Here is a 24185-nt window from a genome sequence, read left to right as displayed (position 1 = left end):
TGAATCTATCGGTGTGTTCTGTAAAATGTTAATTTTCTATATTTGATGAGCTAAAATTTTTGCAACATATCTCCTCTAGAAAATAATTTTTTTTTTCTTTTAAAATGAGAAAATGATTTCTATAATAAATATCATAACTTGATATCAATTAAAAGTTGGATTACAAGTATGTAGCGTAAGATAACCTTGCATATTAATCGTTTGTTGATATTTTAAGGAACTAAGTTTTACAAGATAGTTATGTACACTTATTTTACATAATAACAAAATGTGATACATTGTATAGAAAGCTAGTTGAGATGCAGATTGAGTTGTTTTGATCTTTGATCAAAAGATTAAGACCTGATACATATGAGAGAAGAAGAAAAAATATTATTCATAAATTACAAGATTAGAAAGAATCAAATCACAGTTGCTTGAAAGAGGAGGTATGTACATACATGAAAGCAAGTGTTCAATTACTTCAGTATAATGACTTAAGAACCAAGTGCAAGGCTGATAAGGCTAGGTAGATAGCTATTGTTTTCGAGGCCGGCCAAAGCAGAGATAAATTCATAAACACAAATACAAGTAAAGTTGTCGATCGCGTTTATTCTTTAAGTTCACAAAGAACACAAGCACAAATCTTCTTGTGGTTCATCTAGGAAAATGACCGCAGACTGGCACTATTTTGACTTGAAGTTCCTTCATCATTCAACTCTTTATTGGTAAACTAAGAAGTGATTGACTGTACAGAGAACTATCTTTAAACTACCTCCAATGCATCGATTAATAAATGAAAAGGACAAACGTAGTTGGTTTACACAATTCAAGTAGCTCATATATCATAATACTCTGAAAAACTATATGAGCTCTAAGGCAGTATATTGATCACAATAATCAAACTACTTTCACTGCTAGTAATATAAGTAAATGCAACAAACTATCAACCACAACTACACAAAGGCCAAGATATATATATAAATATGGTCCCAGCAAAATCTATAAAATGGAAGATTTTTTGTACTATAATGGAATAGTCTAGTTTTGTGACTTCAATTGTGGCTTAAGATTTATAGTTTTTTATCATAGTTTTGTGCTCTTTTAACCGAAGACCTTTTGAGGAATAGATTATAATGCCCAAAGTAAAGACACCCTGCACATACCGAGAATCACTTCAAATGATACATTCAAGAGTTAAAAAAAAAAACTTGCATTGAACCGCTGTTGAACTATGTCTTGAAAGTGTTAAAACATTTTAACCTGTTTTACCTCTTCTTAAATCTAACTCGAACAACGAAAAAAATTGTGTGGGACATCCCAAGAGCTTAGAATCAATAAGTTTAAAGGAATGATATTGCTACTTATACGCAAATACACCAATGATAGGCTTATTGTATTGATTAGACTAACTAATACTGTATATGCAATCACTTACGGTGCTGACTTGTTTTTATTAAAAATCAACGGCAACATCGAAGACAAGTTTGAGGCGAAACAGAGAAGCAAAGAGCATCTCAAATTTCTGAATTCAACAAAGACGCAATTCTTATAGTCCAACTGGTAACCCTATAGATCTAAAACAAAAGAATCGAATTGGGTCTTGATTTTCATTAAAATTTATGATAGATGGAGAGAAATTTCAAAACCACAACCCAAAAATATAACCAAAAAGCAGAAAAAGATAACAAAAAACTGCACATTTCTTAAGAACACAATATAATCATTTACCTATACAACAATAATACATGCAGGAAAATCAAACAGAAAAAACTTGATTTTTTTGCTTTGCAAAATAAAGAAGAAGAGAGACAGAGCATCAACTGTCATAGAATGTCCTAAATGCACATCAGTTTGGCAGCGTTGCTACGTGTCTCTTCCAAAGCAGTATTAAGACATGTATGCAGCCTTTATTTATGAGTTTGATAGTGTAAATGACCAAAAGACCCTTATTCTTTTATAAAGATGGCAAAAATCAGTCATCCTGCTGTCTCTTCTATATAAGTAAGTAAAAGTAAAGTAAAGTAAAGTATAATAAAAAGAAATAATTTAAATTAATTTGACGTTTTTCTTAATAAATTATTTATTAGGAGTTTATTTAAAATTAATAATTTTATTAATTATACTTTAAAAATATAAATATGACTATTAATAATCTTATATAGTTATTTAATGATATATATAATATTAAAAAATAATTTGTTTTGAATATAAAGCTAAGTAATAAAATTTTATTAAATTATTTAACTATGTTAAATTTAAACAATTTAATATGTAGAGAATAAAAATGAAAATATATGGAAACTCAATAAAGTTATCATTGTATAAGTGTCAATTGTAAAATTAAATAGACCCCACTATACTCAATGATAGAAGGCATAATATGTAATTTAGTAGAAAAGTGTAGGGTTTTTTCTAAAGATGTTAAAAAGGTCCTAATAATAAGACTCATAGTATAATTTTTTCTATGCAATACTTATCACATTGAGAAATTGAAATGACAAAAATATCCCCACTTGCCAATTAAACGACCAATAAGCAGTCTTTGAAACTCTCTCTTCTAATATATAAAATAATAATAATAAATATAAATATCAATCTTGTATAAAAATATATAATTACGTATACAAAATTATACAATATTATTCTATAAAAACTGAATTTCATCCCCTACAAACTTCAACTCGCAAAAACAATATCAACAATAAACTTAAATCTTCTTCAAATAACTTCAAATTTTAACTACAAATTAAAAAATGACATTCCAAACAAACACAATCATCAACTTGTCAAAAAAAATTCAACAAATCAACTTTCAAAAACTCCAAAAATGGAGATTAGATTTTTACTTTAGTTCACTCATTAATGTTAAAATTTGTGATGATAAACATGAATATTAGTCTCAATCAATTTCTAAGTATCAAAAAATTGAAAATCATAATCATAAACTAAAAAGTTTTAAAACATTATTTTTGCTAAGCATTTCAAAATATATAAACATGAATAAGAGTCTATTTGGCATTACTGCTAAAAACTGCTTATTGTTACAAGTATTTTTTTTTTAAATAGCTTTTCAGAGAAGTATTTTTCAAGAAAAGTAATTTGTGTTTGGCAAATTCATTTAAAATGTGCTTTTGATAAATAATTTGTGTTTGACTAATTTTTTTTAAAAAAAGTGCTTTTGAGTGTTAAATTACGAAAAATGGTAAATATCAATGTGCTTTTAATATTAAGATTATTTTATAGAGAGAAATCATTATAAACATCTAATACAAAAACTTTATTTACATTTTTAATTTAATTAGTTAAAATGTACATATTCAAATTTTCAATCAATATTGTACATAGATAAATATTGTTGAAAAATATTGAAAAGATTAATCTTTTTGTTAATTGTTACCCATTTTTTGGGATCCAATCTTAGCTATTATCTTCTTCTTTTTTTGTTGTTATAATACTCTAAAGTTTTTAAAAAATCAAATTAAAACAAAATAATACGTAAATTAAGAAAACAAAAATTTGTTATTTGTTACTTTTATGGGAGGGTCTAAATCGTTAATTGTTATTTTTTTTAATCTTACAAAAATATTGTTGTTACTTTTATTTCTAATTCTGTAAAATACTACGTAAAGTAATATATATATATAATATAATATATAAATAACGGAAAAGGGTCAAAATTGCCCCTGAATTATGTGAAATAGACCACTTATACCCTCCGTTATGTTTTGTGATAAAAAATACCCCCGTTATTATCTCTAGAGACCACAAATACCTCTCAAAAGTTAACAACCCAAATTTTTAATGACGTGGCAAACCATGTGTGACTGATCTTTGTACCTAAGCTGCCAACTAGGATTTCCACTAACTCATTCTTGCTAACCATCAATTCATCCTCCCAAATCAACAGTATTTGGGATACAAAATTTTCTCTACATTATGGAAACACTATCTCCAGTATTTGCTAACCCAATTTTTAACTCTCCAATATTTGTTTGACTATTGTACGAATTAATGCAATCTAAAATTTGAGAGGTTCAAAACATTTCTTTCAATTCTTCTGGTGGATGCTACTGAGTCTTAAATATCAATTAAGGAAAGACCACATTTGCCAAGCATATGGGCAATCAACTATGGCATCAACATTTTTCTTGTTTGAAAGCAGAGATAACATATTTTTTAAAGTTAGCCTCGAAAAGTTAGACTTTCTCAAAGTGACGTCTACTTTTATGAGTTGTTTTTTTTTTGGAAAAGGATAAAAAATGCATCAAATTTTTCTCTCAAAATTAGGGTTTGATTTGGGAGGATAAATTGATGGGTTAACAAGAATGAGTTAGTGGTAATCAGGGACACTGTGCTAGTGTGCGTGTTGTGAAACTAGTGATCTGCGAGGTAGGAAACGGAGGTTCTGCTCCAGTTACGGATCAAGCGTTATTGTTGATTCACATTATTTGGCTTGTGTTACTTGGTTTCGTCGGGCTGTTTGGGCTGCTATGATCGATCAGGTCTCGTTGATTACTTGATTTAGGGTTAGACTTGATAGGATGATTTTTTGTATAATATACATGTATCTTCTGTATGTATGAGGGGAATATACAGCTAGATGATTTTAACTTTGTTCTAGTTTTTTGTTGGATTAATACAATTTTAGGAGATTTCGATTTAAAAAAAAATGTTATTGGTAATCCTAGTTGGCAGCTTAGGTGGAGGGATCAATCACACATGGTTGCCATGCCATTAAAAATTGGGTTGTTAACTTTTGAGGGGTATTTGTGGTCTCTCACTACAAAAAAAATGTGAATTACATGGGGATTTTCCTAGGGATTAGTATGAAAATTCGCAGAAAACTTATTTTCCTCCAAATTTTCATACTAATTCCCAGGAAAATCCCATGTAATTCACAGTTTTCCTGTAGTGTCTAGAGATAACAGTGAGGGTATTTTTGAGCTCAAAATGTAACGGAGGGTATAAGTGGTCTATTTCGCATAGTTCAGAGGCAATTTTGACCCTTTTTCTTATAAATAATAATATAAAACATAAATAAAATAAAAATTTATTATATAAAAATAAAATTCTTGAATGAAAATTAACGAAACTTTTGAGATATGTTAATTAATTAATAAGTGATATATTGATATGTATATCTGTAATGGATATTTTAGTCTTGAAAAAAATAATTTTCTGCTTCTGCTTCTGCTTTTTTAAAAAAACATACATTTTTAGCTTTTTCCTAACAAAATAACCGCTTCTACTTCCATTTAAAAGCAATTTTAAGGATTTGCCAAACATTTAATCTTTTAAAAATAAGTACTTTTTTCTCTAAAAAAATATTTTTTGCCTCCCAACAACAATGTCAAACAGGCTCTAAGAGTGGCTTTTCAAGGGCATCTGTCTATAAGGGTCAACCTTACGTAGATCGTCGTTATGGATGTGACTGAGAGGAAATGGATGAATTTACACTTTGTTTGGCCCGAATGTATACTATGTATTGTTTCATAATATATCGTATCGTATTCTATTGTATTGTATTATATTGTATAATATTATTTATATATATATATATATATCTCATTATTCATCGTTATAGAGGCGTATGTACATGAAGGGGAGTAGGTTCACATGCACCCATCCTCCCCTTCCTAACCCCTATATAATACTACTATTTTTCTAACTATCTTTTTAAATTTGTATTGGTGAACCCAGGTTAAAAAGAATACTCTAGTATATTGATAAGTATGTACAAATAGGGGGTGCATAACTTATGGATTTGTGGTTCAAATTTTTCTATCCACATTAATATTTTTAATTTTTAATTACTATAATAAAATGTGTCACTTTTCATAGATCTTTTTAATAATTTATAAATAAAAAGAGGTTCAAATACCCATATTTTAAGGTTACATTAGTTATGTCTAGACCTTAAACTAGAAGTGTCAATAAAGTCAAATTATATTTTTTGCTTTCTTTTTCTCCTTTCCTTCTTTACACGTTTTTCTTATTTATTTTTTTTTACTTTTTCTTTTGACTTTTCAAAGCCCTAAACTAAATGGTAAAAAAGAGTAAAGACATCATATTGTTGTTCTTTTGGCTTCATTCCACTTTGTTGTTCATGGTGAAGTAGAAGTGAGATTTGAGAACAAGTAACAAGGTATGCTATCTAAAAATAAATAAATTATTTATTAATGTATTTCATTTGTTTTATATGTTTTTCTTGATTTATGAAGTGGTGCCATTATTTGATTGCTTGAATAATTAAATTTATAAGAATTTCTTGATTTCTAAATAGTTATATCTAATAATTGTGATTCTTTTATTAGTAAACTTGTTATTTGTGCTAACATTTTTTAAAAATTATTTTGTTTTGATAAGATTGAATAGAAGTATGAATATTTAATTTTGTAGGTAAAATAATTCTTACATTCAAATCATCAAGTCACAAATGGATAAGTTTCTCATCAAGTTACCAAAGCCAAAAGAGGGCCAACCAAGTTCTAGCTCTAATCAACCATTTGTGAGTTCACAAGTTGCTCCGGAAGTTCAAAGACATATAAATTCTTTTCCACTTTCAATACGGATAATATGCTTGATTTTAAATTTCTTGAAGCAGATCCCAAAGATCGAATGCCTATTTCATCTTATGGTCCTAATATTCGAGATGCGGTAAGGAGGTAGTACATTCAAAAAAAGCCATGTCAACCTGTTGATTATATCTTTCCTAAAACTAAGTTTGGAGATAAAATGCATCAATTTCGACCAACTTGCTTTAAGAGAAGCTCTCAATGGTTGGAATATAGCATTAAAGCAGACGCGACATTTTGTTTGTGTTGTTATTTGTTCAAGAATGAACTTGAAAGTCGTGGAAATGTCGGAGATTCATTTGCAAGAGCTAGTTTTAGGTGTTGGAACAAAGCTTTAGAAAGATTAAAAAAACATGTTGGTATGGTAAATAGTATCCATCATAAATGTTTCAATAGGATGCAAGATTTGATATACCAATGACAGTCGATCCAATCTTCTTTTGACAAGCAAAGTGAAAAGGCAAGAAGTGATTATCGGATGCGTTTAAATGCCTCAATTGATGTAGCAAGATTTCTCTTGACATTGGAATTTCCATTTCGTGGACATGATGAAAGTGAAGATTCCAAATATAAGGGTGCTTTTCTTGAACTTTTGAAATGGTATGGGGATAGAAGTTTTGATGTGGGAAGAGTAATATTAGGTAATGCTCCACAAAATGATATGATGATTTGTCCGACAATTCAAAAAGATATTGTGCAGGCTTGTGCTAAAGAAACAACTAAGGCTATCATTGAAGACTTGGACGGTGATTATTTTGGAATATTAATTGATGAATCAAAGGATGTTTCTCATAAGGAGCAAATGGCTCTAATTTTGAGATATGTCAACAAAAGTGGAATGATGATAGAGCGATTCTTGGGTATTGTCCACGTAAATGATACATTTTCTCAATCATTAAAAAAGGCAATTTATTCTTTGCTTTAGGATCACTCATTATGTACATCCAAAATATGTGGTCAAGGTTATGATGTGGCTAGTAATATGCAAGGGGAAATAAATGGTCTCAAGTCTTTGATTTTACAAGATACGTCATCTGTGTTTTATTTAAAATGTATTTTTGACTGGTTTAGAGTCGCCACTTAATTTTTAAGAAAAATCAAGAAAACTATTATTTTCAAAAGACTAAAACAGGAATCTAATGAAAACTTAAAACAGGGTTCGAGGTTCTTATTAATATTCTAGGAAGGTTTTTAAAGCACCCAGAATATCCGCTAATGCGGTTATCCGGCAATTAAAATATTTGGCTGAAATTTGAACATGCTTAGGAGAATAAACAATTTTGAAAGTTACAGTAATCTCAAGGGGGTAAGGAAAAAATTAAGATACTAGTTAAGTTAGATATCTTCTTGCAAATATGTTTTCAAAGTCAAGTGAAAAGAACGCTTACTTAATTTTTAGAAAATATTCGGAATGGCTTCCTTAGGGAAATTGAATTGTAACAACCTTAAAACTAATTAAATAGACAAGCGTACAAGTAATGACAAGTAAGCAAGTATAAAACATAAGTAATAAAGAGTAGACCCAAGTCTGGTTTTCTGTCCGCCTGGGCCAGTACTTGGGCCCATTTTCATTTTGGGCCTTTGGCCCATTTACGTCACATGCACCTGTCCTAAACTAACATGAAAGAATTATATTTTATCTTTGGGCCTTAGATCCATTCTTCACCTGTCCTAAATTTCTAACAGAAATAATAATAAGACGACAAGGGCTTAGGCCCAAAATAACAAAATACAAAAAATGAAATGTGGGCCTTTGACCCATCTTCATATACACTAGGCGTATACTAGTGTATGCAATCCTGTATTAGCTCCAAACACCTGTATACCCACGTCAAGGATATATTCTTCAGCTTTGAAGGTTGATCGACTCAACAAAAGGGGATTGGGCCTCCAAGGCCCCATAAGAAATGTAGGAAGGAGATGGAGTCCGTGAGGACATGGGTAAATTTCACATGCAACAAAAACAAGTAAAACTTATGAGTAACAATCCACATGACTTAATATAAGAAACTAAAGGAGAGTACTAATCACTACCGCCTAATCATCACAGTGAGAAGAGAAAAAATAAATAAAAAATAACATTAATTAGGATTAGAATTCGACAAGCTCTGATGTTGTATTGTATATGTTGATACCTGATGGGAATATATATTATTATATTCTAAAATGAAATTTGAAGGACATATGTATAATAATTGCTTCCACGTGAAAAGCTGATGGCAAATTTGGACAAACATTGTTGGCCATTGAATAATGATGTGTTAAAATTGGATGGGTTGGAAGTGTAAATAGTAGGCATGAATTAATGTTATTATTATAATGTTAGAAGATTGAGGTGCTGTATTCATATGGGTCTGCATATTGACATAATTAATAAGTAAGCATGGAGAAACAATTATTTCACATACATATATTTATATCCCATAGATAGTAGTAAACATACAACCATAGATTAAAATGAACTAAATTCAATAATTAATTTTTTTTTACGGTAAATTCATTTAAAGGACAAAATCGACGGACAAGTTTAACCAAAATAAAAGACGAGGAGCACAGGGCGGATGAATGAATCCCAAAAGAGATAAATTAATAATATGCATATGGCCTAAGCAAGTGCAAATTGACAAATAGTCCTTTTGAAGGAAACATGCAGAGACACGTTTCTCAATCCATCACTAAAAAGGGACTAAACATTTCTATCCCTTGGAATTTGATAAGAGATGGCAGCAAGCAAAATTAAAATAATACAGTAGACTTTTAACACATTTTCCATACATGAGCATGCATCCAAAATAAGCAGACAACTTTAGCTTTGGTGTAGATGAATCCTAGCAAGCATCTAAACATATTAAGGCATGTCATAAAAAGCTGGGCATGAAAATTTAGATTCGAAATGGCACAAAGCAGAGGCCACTCGCTTTTGGCCTATTATCCTCACTACGAGACCAAAGTAGACATCCAAAGAAAATAGACATGACTTGCCTATAAGTCGTAAATTAGACTAATAAAATACGTAACAGGCAACCTAAATGGACTGGACAAAACATTAAAACACACACAACAATGGGACTAAATTATACGGGTATGAGGCCATTTCAGAGACCGAAGTGAAGCAATTATTTTCTAATGACTAAAAGGTTCAGATTTTTGCTCCAGTAAACATATTGAAAAGAGGAGTGATGGAAACACGAAAATAAACTCGGACAACTATATTTAACTGATTCATACACTTAGTTTAAAGCAAAGAAAGCACGATACGATGTCGAATACGGATCATTTACACAGATTCATAGCAAACACACATCAACTAAGACTAACTTATCATTTTGAAACTGATCATGACAACATTACGAAATCTAGGACAATAAAGAGTAGCGACAATTAGTAAACAATCTCCCAACATCTTTATATCCACATTCCGGTCAAATTATGACTAAAAATAAAACAGAACAATCGACGGAAAAGGACAGAAAACCCCCAAAACTTGGCGTCTAAACACCTCAAAAGCTGAAAATCAAACACACCAATGCATTGAAAACAATATAGATACGGATTGAAATTAAGAGAAGGATTACCTTTTTTTCGAGCAGCAAACTGGGCGACGAGCTAGAGACAACGATCCTTTACCACCGGAATATGATCCCAAGAACCCCGATGAGCAGAAGGAGCAAACCCAGAGCAAAAAACCAAGCCAGAATCTGAGCTCCCGACCTCTACCGTTTCAAAAATTATCTAAAATACTCCTATGCATTAGAATAGTTGAAAATTTGTGGTGTATCTCGTCCTTAAAGCTAACCGTTTTCGACTTTCTTTCTAGCTTTTTCCAATATTTTTCTCTAAACCCAAATTTCCAGCTAACAAATCTCCTTCTTTTTTTTTTTAACAAATAAGTAGAAGAGGCTTTATATAGATGGGGAACTAGGGTTCAGAAAATGGGGGGAAAAGATCAAATTCGGATAGGCATAAGGCCCATCTCAATTCAAACTTTCAAAAAAATTTCACCATTAGAGGCAAACATACTTTTGTTATCAAGTTTCGTCCCATTCCGGAAGAGGAAATGGGACAGCCGCGTGCTTGCTCTTCTGTTGGAATCGTACAGATTGAGAGAGACGTTGGAGGAAGACGACAAATGGATCGTACCGGCCTCTGCCCGAAACGTGAAGTTGCCGTCGCTTTCTCATGTATTTGGACAGAAACTTGGAGCTGTGAGGATGTCTTGTAGGCTGTTGTTAGCGTGAAGGATCTGGAATCCTCTGTTAAAGAAAAGGGATTTGGGCCGGGTTGTTGTTGGTATATTGCATTGCTGATGAGTTATTTTGTGTGTTGTATGTATGTTGGTGTTTTATAGTAATGTTAAATTGGGCTGAGAATTCGGAGTGGGTCCGTTGATTGTTGTTGGGCTGGATGGGAAATAAAAATGGTGGGCTGGAGGTTTGAATTGGAATTGGGAATAGGTGGAATAGATTATAGCCAATTGAATTAAGAAAATAGCCATTTTGAATTTAATAAATAAAATTGGCTAAAACTCAAATGCAATAAATTAATATTAATTAATTAATGAGCTTCTTTATTTTAACAAGATAAAATAATTACCTTAATTATAAACTAAAGACTCGAAATATAAACTACTGAGGTAGACAAAATTAATTTAATAAAGTATTTAAGTGAAACTAAATTCTTTTTGAGGTGATTTTCGAATATTCATAAGATATACTAATTACATATATAATTATATGAAGTATATTTATTATTTATAAATTATGAAAATCGCCTAAGATCACTCAAAATGAATTTGAAAAGTATTTGAATTTTATAAAACTAATTATTCTAAATTGTTTGGGAATTAAGAAGCTCGTGAATTAATTCCTATCGGGGAGGGTCAAAATTGGGTGTCAACAATCTGCATATTATATTCAATGTTTTGCTCACCAATTGCAATCGGCACTTGTAGGTCTTTCCAAAAAGAATTCGGATGTGGATAATTATTTTTATGTTCTCACTAATATTTTAATTACTATTGGAGCTTCATGTAAACGCAGAGATTCACTTCGACAACATCAAGAAGATAAGTTGGAAGAGTTGCTTAAATTTGGAGAAGTTCATACAGGGCAAGGTTTGAATCAAGAACGTGGCCTCCAACGACCGGGTGATACTGTTGGGGGTCTCATTTTAAAACCTTGGACAATTTCTTGATTCTTTTTTCTTCAATTGTTAATGTGCTTAAGGATATGAAACGTGATTGTCCATATTATCTTGATAGATTGGCGGCGGAAAATCTTTTGAGCAAGATTCATGAATTTGAATTTGTCTTTATGTTGCACTTGATGTTTAAGGTGTTGCTATTGACGAATGAGTTGAATAAAATTTTACAAAAGAAAGATCAAGATATCATTAATGCTATGGGATTGCTTGACCTTTCAAAGAAACGATTGCAAATGATGAGAGAGGATGAATGGGACTCTATGATGGATGAGGTTAGCTTATTTTGTGGTAAACATGGTATTTCAATTCCCAAAATGAATGAAGGCTACTCTAATGGGAAGTCAAAGCGTAAGAGGTCCAATATTTCATATTTGCATCACTTTCGTGTGGAAGTATTTTATGTCGTCATTGATTTGGCACTTCAAGAACTCAATAATCGTTTTGATGTGGTGACTAGTGACTTGCTCCTCGGTATGGCTAGTTTGAGTCTGGTTGATTCATTTGCTAATTTTTACAAGGATAGGATAATGAAACTAGCCGAGTACTATCCAAGTGAGTTTGGTGATAAAGAGCTTCGGGAACTTAATTTTCAACTCGATGATTTTATTGTCTATGCTCAAAAGTGTGATAGCAAGTTTCTCAACTTAAGGGAATCAAGGATCTTGCAAGAGTGATGATAGAGACAAAACTAGATCAAACTTGGTCACTTGTGTATCTACAATTGTGAAGCTAACTTTGATTATTCATGTTGCTACCGCAAGCGTGAAAAGAGCATTCTCATCAATGAAGTACATAAAGAATGATTTGCGTAATAGGATGGATGAAGATCTTTTGAATGGTTGTTTAGTTTGCTATGTAGAGAGTAGTATATTTAAAAATGTAAGTAATTTTGTCATTATTGATCGTTTTCAAAATATGAAAACTCGTCGAGCACAATTGTAAGTGAATGATGTTTTTTGCTAATATATTACTATATAAAGATTGCTACTACCTACTTGCTCGTCAACTTGTTCTCACCGTAAAATTTATATAATTGAATTAATTGTCTATTTTGAAGATAATGGTGCCCCCATGTTCTTGAGATCCTGGATATGCCTCTCCATCGTTATATAATATCACACATCATTGACTTGAATAATAAACCTACAAGAAAGTAAGGTGCCACGGGATAGAGCTACTATAAAATAAAAGTAGGATAAAACATAAAATAAAATTATCAAATAATAAGTAAAGACAAAATGAGAATAAACATTAAGGTAAGACGCGATCAGACCAAAATCAATCGCTATACCTAACAATGAATTTAAATGATATAATACAATAAATTTAAGTAACAACTAAACCATATTTAAACTAACAATATAATATAATACAACGATTAACAACATAACCATCCAAACAAGGTGTCAATTTATTTGCAGATCAGTGATGGATTGGTGTTATACCACCACTCAGCCAAAGGCAGCCATTTGGACCCAATTCTTAGTCCTGTCAGTAAACATCCATCTCAACACACTTAATTGACTACTTCACTTTGTCCATCAGATTAGGGGTTGAGGCAGTACTGGAATGGTGCAATTGGACTCTTTGTGCTTCAAAAAGTTACTGCCAAAACTTGCTTAAAAAGACTACATATTTGTCAGTGAATAATTTGGGGCAACTTACACACATTTTCCACGTAAAATCTATATTGCTCGGATTTTTTTAAAATACTAATGAATGTTGTCTTTTAAAGAATTTAACACGGGTACGGTAATATTTTTAGAATCATTACAAGAAAAGTGTGAATTACATTGAGATTTTTCTGGACATTAATATGAAAATTTACAGGAAAATAAGTTTCCTATGAATTTTCATACTAATCCCCAGAAAAATTCTCATGTAATTAACATTTTTCTTATGGATAGTCCAAATAACTTTTAGTGTAAAATTATGCTACACAGACATCAATGTAGGACTTGCTTTAAGCTAATATTGAAGTCTTGAATAGTATGTTGGTTATTAGTAGGAGAAGAGTTACTCTGTTTACAATATATTTAAATGATATATGAAAAATTACAATCATTTTTTTTGTTTGAATTTAGAAATTCAAAAGGTGTGATATAAATTGAGACGAAGAGAATAAATTCATCACCGAATTTTGGAATATTTATGTTTGAGTCATTAATTTTTTTTTCTTACGCGTGTTCAGAATTTAATGAAATGATCAATTATTGATAAATAATTCGATAATTTGTCAGTCCGTCATTAGGATAATTCAATATATTTTTGTCACAAATTTCGGTGGCACGTTGCTTTGTTTTTGACCGATTGATTCCATGAATATACTCATTACATATATGGACTTATTAGTAGACTAACAAACCAACCTAGCTAGATTATTATTCTCTTATTTATCTATCACGACAAAAATTGGATTGTTATGTTTCATGCATGCACTTACATGTCTTTTCATACAACTTTCGCGTACCTCAATTAATTTCACAGAATATCAGCCACCTTTCACCTGAAACTTCAGAATTCTCAATCACTTTATTAATCAATAGGTCACACCCTTAGATGCTTTTGTGTGTATTCTCAACCTCATTGGAACAAGGTTGAGGTAGTTTTGTGACTTATTGAGAACATATTGAATTATAATTTTGATTCATATAAAATCTTTTAGGCTAATAAGTTGACAATGACTGTCGATCAGCTTAAAATTATCATGATGAAGCACTTAACACGTTATAATCATTTTTGAATTGTCATTTAAACCTTGACAGTTGACATCACCACTTAGTTGATTTTTCTTGGGAATAAATCAAGGATGGCAATGAGGCGGGGCGGATGCGGGGAGTGGGTTTACGGATATGCGGGGCGGGGTGGATTTAAGGTTGTGCGGGGCGGGTTGAAGTGAGTTTTTTTTTAAATTAATGTGGGGCGAGGCGGGTTGCGAGTATATGTGATTTCATGTGGGTTCAAACTTAATTTTAACTTCTTACATGTTATAAGAGTGATAGAGCATTATTTATTAAAATAATTTCTTTAAAACTACTAAAATATTCAAGATAGTAAATGAAAATGGTTCAATAAAAAATAATACAATTTCTTACATGTTTCCAATTGACCTCTAAAAAATAAAATTTTAAGTTACTATCCTATTAAATTAATACAACTTAATGAAAAATGATTTTCTTTTTATGAATTTTATTTTTATTATCAAACTTAACTAGAAAAAGAAAATATTAAAAAAGTTATGCGAGGCGGGGTGGAGCGGACAGGTTGAAAATGAAAAAAAGTTGTTTGCGGAGCGGGGCGGGGCGGATTACAAATTATGCAAGCTCAACCCGCCATCCCCGCCCCGCTACTGCTCCATTGCCATCCCTAGAATAAATAATGAAAGATATGGGTGCCATTTTATCATCACATGTAGTTGTGAGTTAAACGAGAGAAACTATTTAAACATCTTTAAATTTGGTGTGAATTACTAGTTTCATTTCTGAACTATTGATAGTTAATCTTAAAAATATCACTTGACAATTTAAAGATGAAACTAATAATTAATTTGGGTCTAAGTTTAGAATGTTCTCAATGCTTTTCTGAGCTAAACTTTTCTGCAATTTGTGATGGGTATTATATTAGTCGGTTCACTTGGATATCATTGAATTTGAAGACTAAAATCCAATTTTCCATTGTCATTTTTGTCTATTTCCTAGATCCTATATATGGGCATATTTGGCGTGGTACATGTTATTCTAGTCTATTGTTTGTCGGCCCCTTTCGAAGTAAAATGTTTGGGTACTTGTACGATGTTTGTAACTGTTTCATTTAAAAGCTTAAATTGTGAGAAATAACATATTTTTATTATTTAATTGTATTCTTAACACATTCCTTCCATGTCACTCTGATTTTATTTTTTATAAAACACAAAGATTTTTTTTTTAATAATGAATGTCGGTGAGATTCGTTCGTAGGATTTCTGCCCATGTTAAAAAGTATGACCATCTCACCAAATAGGAGTAAATATCTCAAAAAGTCATCCAACTTTGAGAATTCATCTTATAAAGTCATTCAACTTTGTTTTGTATCAATAAAATCACTCAACTTTGAGTTTTCTTTTTATAAATTCACTCAACTTTGAGTTTCTTTTTATAAAATCACACAATTAAATTTATTATAAGAAAATTATTTAACATGATATATAAAACATTTTTTGTTGGAGTTTGAGTTTGAGGTTTCCTCTTTTCTCTCTTCCATAAATAAAAACTCTACTCAAATATCTTTCTTTTTTTTTTATTTTTGGTAAATAGAGAGAGATTTTATGCATACTAAACAGTTACTACTAACTATATTCACTTGCATAATGTTAATGATTTCGAACTTAATTAGATTATTACAAATCAAAGAGGAGATTATGTTTAGACTATAATTTCCTTCTTTAGTTGCTGCCTGCTAGTAGACTTGAGAGAAATCTTGTTGGAGGATTCTTCATGAAGACGTTTTATTGTTAATTACAGTTATTTCCTTTTTGAAAAGGGAGTAATTTTTTTTGTAATTATTGCAGAAAAAATAGTAAAAGAAAAGAAGAAAAACATACAAAGGATTGAGATTTGAGGAAAAAGAATTAATTTATTTTATCATGTCAAATTATTTTTTTAATGATAAATTTGATTGAGTGATTTTATAAAAGCAAAACTCAAAGTTGAGTGATTTTTTTTTGATATAAAACAAAGTTGAATACCTTTACAAGAGGATTCCTCAAAGTTGAAGGACCTTTTGAGATATTTACTCCAAAAAGTTTAATCTTTTAAAGGAAGCACATTTAATTAGTTACTTATATTCTCATCATTTTACAACTACATTTTTTGGATTAATAATGTTGATCCCTAGTTAAGTGCTAATATATCTCATACCTTATATATAGCTAGCTAGAAGTGGAATCATTTTAGTATAATGGTATGATAATGTTTCAAATATATTTCTAGATTCTTTTATTTTCGTGACAATTTTGAGCATCCAATGTTAAACTGTCGTAATTAGTTTAATATAGTCTAAGATATTTAGTACTGACCAATAATCTATATGAGTCTGTGAATGATTTTAAAAATGGAAAAGGGCCAAAAATACCCCTGAAGTACAGGAAAAGGTCTAAAAATATCATTCATCCATCTTTTGGTCTAAAAATATCCTTCTACTCATCTTTTTGGTCTAAAATTACCCTTCCATCCATCTTTTAGCTCACTTATACCCTTGCAACTAACAACCCTTTCTCTTTTTTTAAAAAAAATATTTATTATGTGTCATTTTCTTATTGAATGAAATAAAAATGAGCAACTTTCACATATAGCAAACACAAAATTCATATTTGTATGCTATAATAAAGTTTGCATAATTGCGCTCCATAGCAAACATGCTATGACTAGGCTATTTCGCTATACATATATACAAAAGAAGCAATTGTATAATTTGCTGGCTCCTCTTCAGATTTGTATAATTTCGCTGGCAGACAATTTGTATAAATTGTTGTCAGCCTCTCGTTTATATAAATCGTTGAGAGTCTCTCAATTTAATTTTATGTGTTTGTATATCTGTTTAAAATTTGAATTTATATACAATTGAATCGAAATAAAACATTTGTATATCAAATATCGTTCTCTCTCTCGCTTTATACAAACATAAATTATACATTGTATTTTGTATAATCTGTGTTTGTATAAAGCGAGAAAGAGAGAAATGCAAAAGAGAATTGGACAGGGGAATATTTGTATTGTATAATTATAAGTGTATAGGACGAAGATATATGTATTTGCATGTGTATATAGAATTTTCTCTTGCTTTATTCAAACAGAAACACAATTTATACATTTCTGTTTGTATAAAGCGAGAGAGGCGAGCGACAGAGAGAGCGAGCGAGAGAGGGAGAGTGGCGAGCGAGAGTTTGAGGGAGAGAGGCGACTGGCAAACAATTTGCTACAGGGCACAATTAAATCAAAGTGTGGTTATACCATTTAATTTGAATTAATAGTTTGTCATCATGTACAATTATCCCAATAAAAATCCACCTCTATTAATTTTTTTCCATAATTTATCCAAATCAAAACAATATATCTTTTCAAGATCCAAAAAACATATTTTTTTAAATCTAGTAATTTCTATTTTCTATAGTTTTTTTCCAAAAAAAAAATGTTTTAGATAATTAAAATATTTTTAAAATATTAGTGATGCCACAATTACAAGGACATAATATATTAATATAAATCCTAAAAAAAAGTTGTTCCAGTTGGTGCACCAATCCAAGATTTGATCACTAATGACGCGGACAACAAGATTATTAGTCCAAAAAATTAAATGATCTAAAAAAAAAAAGATAGACATTTTTTTAGTATTTATATTAATATATTATCCCTGTAATTGTGGCATGACTAGTATTTTTAAAAATATTTTAATTATCTAAAATAATTTTATTATTTTTGGAAAAAAGCTATAGAAAATAGAAATTACTAGATTTAAAAGAATATATTTTTTTGGATCTTGAAAAGATATATTGTTTTGATTTTGATAAATTATGGGAAAAATTAATAGAGGTGGATTTTTATTTCATTCAATAAGAAAATGACACATGCTAAATATTTTTTTTTAAAAAAAGAAAGAGGGTTGTTATTTGTAAAGGTATAAGTGAGCAAAAAGGTGGATGAAAGTAGGGGTGTGCACTATTCGTATTAAACCGAATAACCAAACCGAATTTTTATTTGGATTGGTTTTTTGGTTTTTCGGATTGGTTTTGGATTAATAAATTACTTTGTTTGGTTTTTTGGTTTGGTTTTGAATTTAAAAAATAAAAAAAAATAAAAACGAATTATATATATAATGTTTAGATTTAGAATTAAGTTGGAGTTAACCACTTTTGTCCCTTTTTGGTTATTGCCTTTCATGATAATTACGTTTATATTTTATGTTTGAATTACATCTATAATAGGTATACTTATAAGTATTGTGTTTTAAGTTTTACTTATGATTTATATTAGAAAGAATATTTAAGGGATTAAATATTATTACTTTGGTTATATATGTTATTAATTATTGACATAACCGAATAACCAAACCGAAAAAAGCCGAGCCGAATAGAGGAAAACCAAATCAAACCAAATTTTTTTTGGGATCGGATTGGGTTACACTTTTACAAAACCAAAAACCGAAAATCCAAACCGAATAGTGTAAAACCAAACCGAAAAACCGAATGCACACCCCTAGATGAAAGGGTAATTTTAGACCACAAAGATGAGTAGAAGGGTATTTTTAGACCAAAAGATGGATGAAGGGTATTTTTAGACCTTTTCATGTACTATTTTTACCCTTTGCCAAAAATTACTATCTACTATTGACTATTATACTATGCAAAGATGAGGTGTGTTGAAGGGTAAATAGGACATAATCAATGTGGAATGTTTCTAGTAGAACTTGTTTTTCCTACTTTTATTAGATAAGTCATTTTTCTCGTTTATAAGAAACTTATTTCCCTAAAAAGTTAAGTTTTTCCAAAAAAAAAAAGCTTTGAAGGGTAAATAGGACATAATCAATGTGGAATGTCACTAATAGAACTTATTTTTTCTATTTTTATTAGAGAAGTTATTTTCTTCGTTTATAAGAAACTTATTTCCCAAGAAAATTAAGGTTTTCCAAAAAAAAAAAAAAGCTTTGGAGGAGGGAAATGCTGCAACATCCTTCTTTAGTTTGTTTAAAGTGACAAACCATTAAAACAAAGATATTTTATCGTGTGTAATGTCACTAGGAGAACTTATTTTTCCTATTTTTATTAAAAAAATCATTTTTGTCATTTACAAATAAACTTATTTTCCTAGAAAGTTGAGTTTAAAAAGGAAAAAGAGTTTGGGGGAGGGAAATCTTGCAACATCCTTGTTTAATTTGCTTGAAGTGACAAATCATTAAAAAAGAAGATATATTATTATTTTCCTTGTCATCCTAATGGATTACAAAATCTTTAAACCACTAGCTGGTGAAAAACATTTCATCCTTTTCTTAATTTTTTTTTTTATATATATGAGTAAAGCCATATGTAACACATTTTATACAAAAAGTTAAAGCTAAGTTAGGAGAATGGTTACTAGTTATTATTAAACAATTCCTATCTTTTTTACGGAATTTTATAATAGAAAATGTTCAATGATAATTTTACAGATATTAATTGAATAGATATGAACAGAAAATATTAATAATATTTGTATATGAAAAAAATAGTAAATTTTCATTATTTCAGATTTAGTTCGATGAGATATAAGTGAACGAATTATAACTTATAACATAAATTTTTCACTCATTTGCGGTGATAAAAATAGTAGTTCTCAAACAAGTACTCCCTACGTCTCAATTTATGTAACTCTTTTTTAAATTTCGAAATTCAAACAAGTCTATCTTTAACCGTAAATATTTTATACATCTTTTAAATATTTTGAATTATCAATTATTGTGACTTATAGTACTTTTAACGTAGTTTATAAATATATAAATTTCATTTCAAAAAAATTGAAGATTTCATGTGTAAATTGCCGGTCAAATTTAAATTGTTTAACTCTCAAAAAACAAAAAGTGTCACATAAATTGTGACAACAGGAGTACTTCTCTAAATCTGTTCTTCCTTTGCTAATTAGTCCTCCACTAAGTAAAAGAAAAGTTTAAAATAACCTCAAAATTAAAATATTCTAGCTAATGGTCCCAACTTGGAATTATTTTTATTGTTTTTTGGGTCCACTCTAAATAATACTAGTCAAGATTAAACAAACAGAAAATTTCAAACTTGCCAACTCCAAAAATTCCTAAAAAAAACCTATTAGCTAGAAATACCACTAATTAATCTCAAATTTACATAACAATCAAAATAGACCCCTCAAAATTCTGGTAATTCTGGCAAATCCCCTGTCTTTATGAAAACATTGTACCAAAAGTCCATGTCCTCCTCCATTTTTGAACTAGTAGTAAATATGTCCACATTTTCTTCCCTCACTTGTATTTCTTGATCATGACCAACAACCATATTATTCTCCGTTGATAATTCGTCTGTCCAAAAACTCTCATCGATCTTGGGGAAATACTCCAACGACGATGACTCTATTTTTTCTTCCTTTATAATCACCATTTGATTATCATCAACAACTAATGTCACACTTGAGATTTCACTAGATGAAAGTTGTGGTGAGTTAGGGGCAATTTTAATGTGTTGTTTAGTACTTGTACTATTATTAGTACTAAAATCAGAATTATTGGAGGATTCAGAAGTTGTAGGACCCTTGTTGGAAACATGATTAATCTTGGAGTGTCTTTTGGAATTTTGAGAAGGCCGATAATTCTTCAGCTTTTTCTTTAAGTTGGTGTGCCAAATGTTTTTTATTTCATTATCTGTTCGTCCTGGTAATCTTGCTGCTATTGCGGACCATCTGCACATTTTGGGAAAAAAATTATTAGCAAAGAGGTGAACAAATAATGTTGAAACAAAAGATATATTACCTATAACAATACATTAAAATTAAAGGCATATTTCGAATTTAAAATTTATAAATTTCTATAACAATACAAGTTAATATAAAGTCAAAGACGAATTCTGAATTTGAAATTTTTGGAATTCTATAGTGATCCAAGTTAATCCACAATAATAACTGTTTTTTTCCAGTCAAGTATTTATATACATATATTTAGTGATTTTTTTTTTAAACCCCTAGAAAAATCTATAGTTGATATCCTTCGACTGTACAGCTGCATTCACCTTCTATGCAGTAGCTTATAAACTACACAGGAGATATAATCTACATTAGGTAAGTCAGGTGGCGATGCAATGAATTCGACTGAAAAAAATATTGACACAGAGAATCAATCCATATCCTTAAGATACTGTATGTTGCACTAACTCAGCTACCCTTACAAATTATATTTAGTACTATTTTAAGACATATACAAAAGAGTTCTAAACAAAAGCTATTAGCTAGGTTCACTTAAGCCAATAGCCTATGGGTTATATATTATAGATTTTCTCTGATAAAAATACATTGGTATTGTAACTTCTTTTTTAAAATTATCAATGTATTTAAGTAAAATTATTTGTAGATTGAGAGAAGTGGACAAACATGACATAGTGCATAAACTTTAATTATAGTGTCACTAAAACCTAAGGAGATATTAGCCATATGCATAGATTTTCTTCAGTTAGATGTGTAGATTGGCAAATGACATTAATTATTAGACATATTTTAATTACCAACTTGTCTAAGAGAATCTTTTCCCCTCTCTATTTATATTTATTTATTTAATTTATTCATTGGTTGAAACAAAATGACAAATATAATAAAATAAAATAGGTGCTGTTTGGCTTAGTTATAAATTTTCCTTTTCAATTCTCAAAAAGTATATACTTCCTGAATATAAAGACAAAAAGTTTTTGCAAATAAATAATTCACAAGCTAAGGTATATATTGCCTTTCAAAAAAAAAAAAGGAAAATGTGTTTTTACTTTATTATACTAATTATTATCACAACACTAGGCACGCATTATTAGATGTGATCAAGACTCCGTAAATAATTAACAACAATAATATCATATCTAGTAGAATCTTACGTCAATATAATACGATATTTTTCAGATTGTATCATGAAATCCGTGATTAGCGGTGAATTATTAAACAAAATAGTTAGCCTATTAACAATTGACTAGTGATAAAATTCGTAATTAATTTATTTTTATTTTTTAGTGGCTATTAATATATTTTTTTTAAAAAAATACTGACCTATTGCCAAGATTTTCATGAAGCTTGATTATGGTGTCTTCTTCTTCTTTGGTGAAATTTCCTCTCTTTATATCTGGACGCAAATAATTAGTCCATCGCAGTCTGCAACTCTTTCCGCATCTCAATAGTCCTAAATAATTAAAAATAGAATAAAAATAAAATTTAATTACACTTTGTAATAATCCCCAGTAATTTTCTTTTCAATAAATAAAAAATTGTCCTTTCACAAGTAAAAGAAAAAAGAAAAAAGAAAAAAGAAAAAAGGGAAATAGCCAAATAAAAGATGACATGTTTCACGTGTTAAAATTAAAATCTCAAGAAAAGTTCAATCCAAGATATGGGATTTGATGCTTTAGAAATGCACTAAATCTGATCCCGTTTTATCATAGATTTTGAAATTGAAAGTTAAAAATTTGAGCATTCGAACATGTATTTTATTTGGAAAAAAATTTAAATTTTGTAAGTGAAAATTCCCGAAACTCCAAAAACTAGTTTGAATCAATTTATGAGAACTTGAAAATATTTGAGAATCAAACAGATATTAATTTTAAAATCTATGATCAAATGCTAACTTAAAACTGGATAATGAATCATGGTTTCTACTCTAACAAGTTCAGATGAGATGGATATAATTTCTCATATTTAATCAGAGATCTCAGATTAAAGCTCGAGAAATGATATCAATCATGATAGGTATGAAAAGATATTATAGATTTGTAAAGTAAAATTACCAGCAAGTTTAGGGAGGGCACGCCAATTGGAATGCCCATTATTTTGAATGTAAGATATGAGAATGTTGTCTTCTTCAGGAGACCATGGCCCTTTCTTCAGTCCCATTTTCTCACAACAAGGAGCTCTACCCATCTTTTTTTTATTTGATTTGCTTATTGCTCTTGTCAATTTTTGATCTTTTTTACTAATATAATTTGTGTATATCACTATACTTTTTTAGCTCTTCCACTTTTTTTTTTCTTTCAAAAATACAAATGAAATGCTAAAAAAGCTCAAGAGCAGCAGAGAGAAGGGATGGGATATTGGGTATTTATGCTTGTAATTAGCATGTTAAAAAGTCGTATGATTTGGTGTGAGATATAAGGTATAATAGTAGTTCTTACAGTATTCTCAGATAATTTATACCATAGTGATGAATAAATTATCTCATGTACCTGATGAAATAACTTCTTCTAAGATAATTAATTTCAGGATAACTTGTTCCCAATCAAACGATTCCTTAAGTTTTTTAAGTACTATTGTATTGTTTGGATTGAAACTAAAAAGTATTTTTAAGCACTTATTTTTTCAGTCAAAATAAATCAAAGAGTTATAAGTTACAAATCCTAACTTAAGACTTTTTTTTACTTATAAATCATACTCCAGTTCTAATTTATATGGTTTATTTTTTTTAGTCATTTCAAAAGAATCTTACAATTCAATGCTCCTTTAGTAACAATTTAATTTTAAAATGCTCATTTTATTTTTAGTGAAATGATTTATAGACATACGAATATGTATGAGTTATTCTAAACTACAAATTTCAAAAAAAAAAGTTAATTTATTTTATGTGGAATTAAATTAGCTCACATAAATTAAGACGAACAGAGTTGGGTATAATCTCGTCCAAACATGTTCTTAGAAATTTGATCTTTTAAAAGCA

The 24185-nt window shown here is 29.7% G+C and overlaps 1 protein-coding gene across 1 annotated transcript; it reads right to left on the bottom strand.

The window, feature by feature from the left end:
- Positions 1–20458: 20458 nt before the first annotated feature.
- On the bottom strand, positions 20459–23532 carry LOC125872414 (transcription factor MYB4-like). The gene is made up of 3 exons (XM_049553143.1): positions 23263–23532; positions 22532–22661; positions 20459–21190 (listed from the first exon to the last, which is right to left on the bottom strand). The coding sequence occupies exons 1-3, from the start codon at positions 23393–23395 to the stop codon at positions 20644–20646; spliced, it is 810 nt and encodes a 269-aa protein (XP_049409100.1). The 5' UTR covers positions 23396–23532; the 3' UTR covers positions 20459–20643.
- Between the last annotated feature and the right edge of the window lie 653 nt (positions 23533–24185).

The sequence above is a fragment of the Solanum stenotomum genome, chromosome 8 (assembly GCF_019186545.1).
Source record: "Solanum stenotomum isolate F172 chromosome 8, ASM1918654v1, whole genome shotgun sequence".
Taxonomy (NCBI): Eukaryota; Viridiplantae; Streptophyta; class Magnoliopsida; order Solanales; family Solanaceae; genus Solanum; species Solanum stenotomum.
The sequence above is the reverse complement of the archived record's forward strand: the minus strand, read 5'-3'. Positions and strand labels throughout refer to the sequence as shown.